Source organism: Dichomitus squalens (assembly GCF_000275845.1).
Source record: "Dichomitus squalens LYAD-421 SS1 unplaced genomic scaffold DICSQscaffold_91, whole genome shotgun sequence".
In the NCBI taxonomy this organism is placed as follows: domain Eukaryota; kingdom Fungi; phylum Basidiomycota; class Agaricomycetes; order Polyporales; family Polyporaceae; genus Dichomitus; species Dichomitus squalens.
The window spans coordinates 28,983-38,662 of record NW_006766973.1 but is presented as its reverse complement, the minus strand read 5'-3'; the positions used below and the strand labels follow the sequence as shown (position 1 = coordinate 38,662).

The 9,680-nt window shown below is 55.2% G+C and overlaps 3 protein-coding genes across 3 annotated transcripts in view; all 3 read right to left on the bottom strand.

Annotated features, from left to right (window-relative positions):
* Positions 1–1,193: 1,193 nt before the first annotated feature.
* DICSQDRAFT_130307 (uncharacterized protein) lies at positions 1,194–1,868 on the bottom strand (the record flags this gene model as incomplete). Its single annotated transcript, XM_007371163.1, has 4 exons — positions 1,194–1,238; positions 1,284–1,618; positions 1,735–1,810; positions 1,866–1,868. 4 exons carry the CDS (start codon positions 1,866–1,868, stop codon positions 1,194–1,196), a joined length of 459 nt encoding a protein of 152 aa, XP_007371225.1.
* Positions 1,869–2,544: 676 nt separating this feature from the next.
* On the bottom strand, positions 2,545–3,228 carry DICSQDRAFT_27853 (uncharacterized protein; the record flags this gene model as incomplete). The annotated part of the gene is made up of 2 exons (XM_007371162.1): positions 2,545–3,138; positions 3,196–3,228. Coding segments are annotated over 2 exons (627 nt in total), but the record flags the coding sequence as incomplete, so codon positions are not given.
* A 4,587-nt stretch (positions 3,229–7,815) lies between these two features.
* The window catches only part of DICSQDRAFT_141556 (uncharacterized protein), a 3,741-nt gene continuing 1,876 nt past the window's right edge, over positions 7,816–9,680 (bottom strand). The window contains exons 5-7 of the mRNA XM_007371161.1: positions 8,853–9,625; positions 8,263–8,795; positions 7,816–8,191 (exon numbers count right to left, since the gene is read on the bottom strand). Of these exons, the coding sequence (XP_007371223.1) occupies positions 8,150–8,191; positions 8,263–8,795; positions 8,853–9,625 (1,348 nt within the window). The 3' untranslated portion in view covers positions 7,816–8,149. The remainder of the gene's footprint in view (positions 8,192–8,262; positions 8,796–8,852; positions 9,626–9,680) is intronic.

The following is a 9,680-nucleotide window of genomic DNA, read 5'->3' as shown; positions in this document are numbered from 1 at the left end:
AACACTAGAGACGTACTATTGCCCTAATCAACATATGCCCGTATGAGAGAACAACTGCATATTGACACATCAGCTGTCATCCGAGAGTCAATGGTCAGTACGTACCACTTGAGGGGGGGATAGGCATACAGAGGGGATGCAAGAAGTACGAAGTCAAGATGTGAATAGATACAATGGCAGGTCGATATCGGACCATGCGACGACGTCATCGCGGTCGGATAAGTGATTTTGGGCAGGCAAGTCCCCCTTGCAATTGAAATCTGCAGAAGCGGTTGGGGATGTTGAGGGAATCTGGAGAGGATGTGCATGTTCCCAGCAGATTCCCATCAAGGGGGAATTTACTGGGGAATCCGTGGGTAATATGCGTGGAATACGCAGATTCCCTGCATGTTCCCTGCCACCGTAATCTGGCGCTTCACGCGGTGTTGTCCCCTGCCTGCTCGTCTCACCTCTCTCTCTCTGTGTGATCTGCGACTGAGGCCCCCAAACTCGACCCACACGTCTAGGGCAGCTCGGACAAACCTTGCCCCTCGATTCGGTGCCTTCCGGACCACTGGAGATCTGCCCATACAGGCAGCCCCGAAGTATTGTCGTGATCGGCCAGTACTGAGCCACTTCGTGGTGCTTCGTGGTGAACACGAAGTCTGGGGCGCGCAGTGTCTACTAGTACACGCTTCGGGTTCGGCTACTCTCCAGGAACACTTGTGCGTTACGGTCGGGTTGGAGACGGCGGATGCCGCGACGTTGCTTGGTTGTTCGACGGATGAAAGGACACCTCGGGGTATTTGTAGCTGAGGTTTCTCAGTGAATCTGCCAGGACGCCCCTGGGCTTTCCTGAGGCTTGTTGTACGAATTTACGTGGGACGTTTTACGACAGACTCATTACATAGGTCAACCACGCAGCTACGGATATGGTGTAAGTCAAACAATGGAGGGACGGTGCCATCATCGGGGACTGTAATACAGAGAGCATCGAAGGCTATATGCGCGGCCCAGCGGCATGGTATGAGAATATATGAGACCTTTTGTATGAACAAGGAGACGTGGATAGAAGTTGTATGGTAGACAGGCTACAAGCCAGCGTCCGCGCTGTTGCGGTACCTGTACAAGCATTGGGTGTGAGGACGTTGTTGAGGTTCGGACGAGGTACATACCGTATGCACTACGGATTCAATGCCCTACAGGGTGTTCACCTATTGCGCCTGAACCGGGCTACCGTCGTCAATAGGGAAGCAAAGCTGTCAACATACGCATAGCTCGAGTGTCAAGCAACGGCGGCGTACCTGCGGGTCCAGAGGGAAAGCCTGGATGCTCGCCTCCTCGGCTCCAACACCTAGTCCTAATGACTTGCATTTCTCAAAGCTGCGCTTCAAATTCTTCAATGCCTCCTGTACATCCTCATGATTCCAAGGCCAGGAGTCTCTCGAGGCCTCGCCATCGATATATGTAACTAGTTCCCCTACGGCCTCCAGAAAGTCACCAGGGGTGCCCCTCCGAGCATCCTCAGACTCGCCCAGGTATGTGAGAATGAGATCTAGAGTCTCCAGCATGGCCTGGGCGTCAAACCACCATGACAGCTTGCCAGCGATCTCTGAGATCGACCCCTTCTGGAGGAAGTCTATCCCGAATATGTATGCAATCAACGCCTTGGTCTCCCCTCGCGACCGCTGCCATGACGAGACCGGCGCAAAACAGCACCGCGCCAGTATCCTCAGACACCAGAAGACGACATACCAATCAGGCTCTTGAGCTGGTTCGCCATCCGATGGGTGTAGCAGCTCACGCAGCCACATCTCCACCGCTGCTGCAACTGTGATTGTGTGGGTCAGCCGAGGAGCTACTGAGTAGCACATCTACTCACGCACCATGGCAGACCGCCTTCCATGGCATGAGCTCAAGAGCGGCTGATTTGAACGTAGACATTGCATCCAAAAGCCATTGCGACCCTCTGCGCGCGTGGGACCCTGAGTGTGGATTTGCCAGTGTAGCAGCCAAAGCGAGGAGCAATCTTTCGAGATGTCCGGACTTCATGTTGTCACGGTACCATACGCGCATCATGTAGATATGTTCGGGCAGGCCTTCCAAAGTTTGCTCGCGTGACGCATGGATCAACGCGCCAGCCCAAAAGTCGGGAGAGCGCATCGGGACAAGCCTATCGCCGAAGTGTCGCCCGTTGATGTCCGCAATCTTGCCAAAACATTGGACGACAGCAGCGTCATCTTTGTCTGCGAGAATCCTTGCCGCCGTCTCAGAGAGATAGTTGACATCCATCGTAGTGGAGTACGCCTCGATGATCATGTCGACGTCGAGTTTCGAGGAGGATTGCTGGACAACGGTTTGCTCTCGGCCTCGCCATGTGGGTACTGTTACCGGACCCCAAGGATGGAGCTCAGCCCAATCACGAAGGCACCTGCACCACCAACGAACGAAGTCTGGTAGGCAGTCAAGGCCACTGAGATATCTGGACAGATTGTGCAGTGCCTCGACCACTTTCCGAAGCGAGGTAACGAGGTAATGAATACGATGCACGACGCGGAATATGGCATACGTCGGAGGGGAGAGGTAGCAGCAGTCACTCCAGATAACGGGCATCACAGTCGTGACCACCACAAACGACAGCAGGACGCCGATGAGCGTACTGGCGATGGTAGCGACTGTGGGATGCAGGTGCCAGAGAAGGATGAGTATACCAGCCAGGAAGAGTGCGAGGGAGACCTGGAGTAGGACCGGAAGGATTGCGATGATCTCCGCAACGCGCCATTTCTCCAAGTGATTGAGTCGGTATTGCCGCAGCCGCGCGATCTCCACCGAGGTCCCCGAGATCCCGGCCTCGTACTCGTGCAGCCATTGCTTGACCAAGATGCCGATCGAAGCGGACGCGAGACTGCAGATGAGCGCCGAGAACCACAGGCTGTTCAGCCACACAGCCCACGCCTCAACCGGGGCCGTCGGGATGGGGGCAAAGGGGGTGACAGGATGGGTAGAATTGACGAGTGCGCCAGGAGGGTTGACGGAGAAGCTGTTGAGCTGGAGGGAGATCTGCTGCAATACGGCAAGAGTGGGATCCGGGGAGCTGGGTTGGAGGAGGATGTACGATTGGACATTGAACGCGGTGAGGATGGCCGAGAATAGACCCGCCTGGTGGGGCAATCAGCAATCGGTAACTCGCGAGATTAGGTGCGGCATGTCGCGTACATAGACGAGGATAGTGTCGATCTCTTCTTTCCATCTCTTGACCGTCTCATCACTATAGTCCTTGACGACTTTGATCGTTCTCTCCAGCGCGCTATCCTTATCGGCTTGAGTATAGGTCTCGCTGAACTCCTTCTGTAAAACCTGTACCGGTATAAGTCTCACTGTGCCTTTCTGCTGGGCAGGTGAACTTTTGACCCACCTCGATGGAAGGTACTTTCCATGGGAAGGATGGAGCACTCACACGGCCGCAGTCTGGGGCATTCTATAGCGGGTGTCAACGTGGAAGTGCGGCCAATGATACCATGACTATACATACTACCCCTTCTGTTCCGCCGTGCTGTGGAGCAGCGGAAGGATGATCAGGCGCTGTTTGAGAGATACTGGGCTCTTGAACCTGTTCCCGCGTAGGCTGCGAGTCCGCGTTAATGTCCTGCAGCTCAATGCTGGCTGAGGGCGATGCCATTTGATAGTGCCTACAGCGTTCAAGATTGGTCACCTGCCTATATGGTCGGGACGGCCATAGTATGCTCACCTGATGTCGTCGCTGATGCAAAAGTGAGAGAGAACAGCAGGTGGGGTGCAACGGGAAGAGAGTGCAAGGCTGGGGCAGGTATAGTAGCCGGTGATCATCTACCTCGCGGCAGACGCGTGTAGCAGGTTGACAGTGCAGGAGCTCCGCCCGAACCCAAAGCCCTCTGGAGACAGGCACTGGCTGAGCTGGAATGAAGAAGAGTATGGAAGCGACTCGTCTAATAGCTGCACCGCAACGCTCGACACCTTTAGGCACGTAGCGTCATTCAGGTGTAGCACAGCCTGCCAGGGACCTAGCCTAGTCCAATGCCTCGCGCCCACTCGGGGTCCCCCCCCCCTGCGTGCCAATCGGCGAACCTGCAACGGCTCAAGGCAGTGCACCAGCCTCTCCAGGGTAGCAGCTTTCCGATGAGCGCATATATCGGTCTTGCCCTGTCTCCATCGGCGTGGAGGTCGTTTGCGCAGCTATTCCTCTCCAAATGGTCGTCAAAAACTCGCATCAACATGTCTACATCTTCCTTGTTCCCTCCTAGATAAGTGGCGGGCCATAATCGCGATCGGTTTCTGCATATGTTCTTCCAGGACGAGCATGACGGAGCGGGACAATTGGTCTGGGCCGGTGTATAGACGTTTGGAAGTATACCAGAGTGCAAACACACCTCCACTCACGTTATTCATGTCAGCCGAGCAATCACGATATTCATGTCATCGAAGATCTTCAAACCAACCTGTGCAACTTAAGTACCTTCTTGTGACATCGATAATCAACGGCACGAACCTTTCGTTCAAGCAGAATATCATCAACCTCGATCCTTGCCGGCGCCACAACAGTCAACGTGCTGGTGACAATCGCCTCCACCGCGCTCGCCTCGTCCTTCGTTCCCCCTCCAGACATCCCCAAGTCCGCAGGCCCAGATTGTGTCCGTGTCGGTCGCCTGTAAGTCGCCTGATGAGCTACATTGATCGGGTGAACAGCTTCCACAGCGATCGTGTGCAACGTGTTCCGTTCGGTCGACTAGTGGGGGTGGCTAAGCAGGATGGGCGTGGTCGGGTAATTACGCGTGGAGGTGAAGGTATCGGGAGCGTGCAACTTGGACTAGACGGAGGTGGTGATGATGGGTTCGCTATGCCGCCGCTGCTCCGGGAAGGTAGTTGACTGGTGTTGTCTGCGGATCGTTGTCAATAGTCGGAGATGGGACGGGATGACAGAAGACGTACCTGCTTCGTCTATCTCCGTAGGCTGTAGCATGACGTCGGCAGTAACGTCGATCTCCACTTCTCTCCCTTCGCCTATGTGCCACGCGGACCCGTTAGGCGATATCGAGACCTGTATATGATGACTGCGGTATGGTCTACTCGCCGCATTGGCACACATGCCGGAGGGTCGATAGTGCATGACCACTTACAGAGTCATCAAGACTGGACACCTTGGGGAGGACAGGCGTTGCGATCCACCAGCTGCGTTCCTTGATGGTGAGCACAAGTGTCAAGACCTACGCGATGGTGAGTCAATTGTATGCGTCCAAATGATCTGGCACCTGGAGCGCATACCGAAAGGTGCATAAGTAGGGCAGTCGGAGGCGATGATCCCAACAAAGACGATGGTCGAAACAGGACCCCCATCGCAACACGCTCACGACCTCTCGCAGCTACGCCGGGGCCGGAGATATCTCTCATCTAGGTCAACCCTCTGCACAAAGAGACCTTGATATTGGGATGGACCTGTACATGCTCGACATCAATCGAGGAGATGTTACTGTCGAGGGAAATTGCGAGGGAGTTGGGCTGGAGGAGAGGGTGACATGGGGATGGAAGAAAGGAAGATCGGGCAAATTGAACTTTGACCGCGGCCACGGGTTCCCAGAAAACGACGAAGATCTTCACTGGCTGCACGTATGTCCTCACATCAGGATCCCATCACTGACTTGGGGGACGGTGGGAAACGTTCGGACTGGGAGACGAGAAAGCTGAAGTGGGGTGTGGAGCCACATGTACAGCGACGATACCGAGCCCAAGACAGGAAAACCGGGCGGGCGTCTCAGACGAGTCCACCACGCGTCATGCCACAGTCAGGTGATGCCGAAGGGGATCCCCGACCGCGACACCGACTGCGAAGCGTTCCTTCGAATTGTGTTCTCTGAGACTCTGTCGCTCCCTCGCTGAACCCTCCTCTGCTTTCTTGCAAGCAGCAGTAAAATCGACGTTATACTCTTCTATGGCTTTCCCACTTATCGCGTCGTCGAGCCCCTGCGGACGTCTTCACACTGGCCAGTGGCAAGGTCGTGCCTTCCACATGATGTACGTACGTCTCTTCGTCCAAACAACACTCCTCAGCATACATCCATTCTGTCGCTACAGCTGTATCTTGTTGCGAGTTGCATTCCGCGTTCTAACCGATGATACACTCAGCATGGCGCGTTTGCCACCGATACTGGTACTGAGGGGTTAGCCTGTAGGAAACTTAGGAGAACGTCATTGCCTGGTACTAGACGGGTCAGGCAGAAGTCATTACAATGAACACGCGAGCGAGGACAAATATCATTCGGTTCGATGAGCATTCCTGTCGTGTTCGTGACCTGAGTACGGCTGACTTGCTGCATTGATGCATGCGCCCTGAGGAACCTGTCGCTTCCATCCGCGATGAGTGGCGTATCCTGTGGCGTCTCCTTCGACTAATTCCTGTTCCGTTGCGCTGGCGGGTTGCGATTCTCCGTGCAGTTGCGGCCGAAGCGTTGGACAAGGCGTGTGGCGTGCCTTGGCGGCTTACTGGGCCTCGTTTCCCACCTTGAGGAAGGGAGGTGAGCGGTGTGCGAAGGGGGAGACCGAGATTTTGGGCAAGTCTAAGATACATGTGACCGAGCTAAGAAGAATCATTTGGAGCGCGAGTTGTGAAAGGTGGCGCACAATTGCTCGCACGACCGCACAGACATGGATCAACACCCTGCCCCCTTATAACGGTCAATAGAGTTGTGGAGATGATATCGCCTACTTCGCAGATGCCAAAGTGGCTTCCCTTGGTATAGGTAACTCCGTAGTCCAGATCGCAGAGTTTATGGCGAAAGACGTGCGGTGCGCAGAGGATGAGCGACTCGAAAGGTCCGGACAAAGCCGACAACGGTTCCGCGAATATTAATGGCGGACAACACGATAGGTCGGATGGGTTGACGAGGGCAGCTGTCTCGGGCCTTTTCTTCGGCTCATCCCTCGTCGTTCAGACTCTGACGTGTCTCCCTGTGTCATCTGTGAAGGACGCAGCTCTGACGTTACCATGAGTCCCTACTCCCTCAACTCAGTGCCATCCCCCCTCCCTGTTATCACCTTGTACTGACGCCCTCGGGGCGCGGCGAAGCTCTTGCTACACTACTAGCAATAGTGGTGCGAGTGAGGTTGCGATCTTAGCTGGCTCGGTGAGTAGTCCGGGCGCATCTTTCCCCTGGTCACAGCTTGCAGAGTTTATATGCGTCCTGAGGAAGCCTTCGCCAGCATCCAGGACGAATGTCATGTTCTCCTTGCTCGTGCCGGACGTTGAGGACTAGAAACAGGGCGTGATTCTTTGCTTGCTGCCCAAATTCTCATGTACAATCTGATCTGTACGTGGCGGAGCGAATGCTGACGGCGATGCCCCTCGCAGAGTCTTCAGGCAAGTGCGGTATGCAAGGTCGGCCTCTCGTTGCGTTCGAATAGGATGGGTGCGCTTTGTTTTCGGGTAGGATACATTTGACAGGCATATCGGATCTCTCCCGCGTTGGCACGTCGCGGAGAGCTCGCCCCAGAGAATGTGTATGGTGGGTTGCGAATACAACTTGGAAGCCTACTTTGGACGGGCGCAGCGCATCCTGTACCGCGCGCGCGATGCAGGCACAATGGTACTGGCACATCCCTATCCTTTCCTCTTTCATTCCGTCTTCGACTCACCTACCGCTTTCCACGTCTCAAGGTGCCGCATGACACGCGATTGCGTCCATATATCTATACGCTTGGGTCGTGGCCTCCAGGAACATTCGTGCGTTACGGTCGGGGAGACGGCGGATGCCGCGACTGTGCTTAACTAGACGACGGATAAACGACCGGATCGGGGCACATGTAGCTCGGGTTTCTTGGCGAATCCGCCAGAACGCGCCAACGGTAGATGCATTACATAGGTCATTCACCCAACTGCAGACATCGTGCATATCATACAATATAGGGACAGTATCGGAATCAGGCCACTGTAATAGATAGTAGAGAGCATCGAATGCTGTATGCGTTTCCCCGCGACATGGTACGAGAGTGTATGAGACCTTTCGTATGAGTGAGAAGGTGTTGACGGATACTGTACGACAGACAAAGCAATGTCTGCGCCGCTACGGTACGTATAGAAGCGTTTGAATACGAGGGCGAGATTGAGGCTGAGAAGAGACGACACGCGGTGTCCACTATGGACTCACTGTCCTTCAGGGCGTTCACATATTGCACTTAATCCGGGCTATCGTCATCAATAGAGAAGGGAATGCGTCAACATAGGGACATCTCGCATCTGAAGCAACGGCGACGTACCATCCGGTTCGGCTGGGAAGCCTGAATTCTCCCCTCCTCGGCTCCGATACCTAGTCGTAGAGTTTTGCATCTCTCCAAGCTGCGCTTCAGCTCCTTCAATGCCTTCTGGACGTCTTCGTCATCCCAAAAATCGGCACTTCTTGAAGGGCCCTCGATATATTCGACAAGTTCCCCTATGGCCTCTAGAGAGTCACCAGGGGCGGTCCTCCGAGCATCTTCAGACTCGCCCAGATATGTGAGAATGATGTCTAGACTTTCCAGCATGGCCTTGGCGGGGTACGACCACGACAGCTTTCCAGCCATCTTTGAGATCGACCCCTTCTGGAGGAAGTCCATTCCAAATACCCACGCCGTTGACGCCTCAGTCTCCTCTTGCGTCCGCTTACATAGCGAGGCCGGCGCAAACCAGCACTTCACCAGTATCCTCAGCCACAGAAAGACGGTACTATCCCACTCAGGCTCTTCACCTGGCCCTCCATCCGAGGGGCCGGGGTGCAGCAGCTGACGCAACCGCATTTCCGCCGCTGCCGCAACTGTCGTTGTGCGAGTCAACTGAGGAGTCATTGAGTGAAAATGATAGGCTCACGCACGATGGTGGACCACCCCCCACGGCATGGCCTCCAGGGCGGCGGGTGTGAACCGGAGGATGTGCTCCACAAGCCATAGCGACTGTCTGCACACGTCGGGACCGGAGTCTGCATTGGCTACTGTAGCAGCCGAAGCAAGAACGAGCCTACTATGATGCTCCGACTGTCTCTTTCCGAGGTACCAAGAGCGATAGATGATGAGATGGTCGAACAAGGATTTGCACGTCTCCTTTCGCGACACATGGATCAGCGCGCCAGCCCAAAAGTTGGGAGAGCGCATCCGGACGTGCCAATGGCCGAAGTGTCGCACGTTGATGTCCGCGATCATGGCGAAACATCGGACGACAGCATCGGTATCTTTGTCTGCGAGAACGGCCGCCGCCGTGTCGGAGAGATAGTTGACATTCATGGTGGTGGAGTAGGCCTGGGCGATCATGTCGACGTCGAGTTCGGAGGCGGATGATTGGACGGCCGTCCGCTCTCGACCACGCCATGTAGGTACTGTCACCGTATTCCAGTCCTGACGCATAGCCCAAAGACGGAGGTCGCTGAACCACGAACGAATGAAGACTGGTAGCCACTCGAGGTCAATGAGTGCGTCGCAACAATTGTACAGTGCCTTGAACAATTTCCTAAGCGATGTGACGAGGAAATGGATACGATGCACAGCACGGAATATAGCGTACGTTGGAGGCGAGAGGTAGCAGCAGTCCCGCCAGAACACGGGCATGACAGTCGTGACCACCACAAACGACAACAGCAGGCTGATGAGCGTACTGGCGACGGAAGCGACCGTGGGGTGTAGGTGCCAGAGAAGGACGAGTATACCAG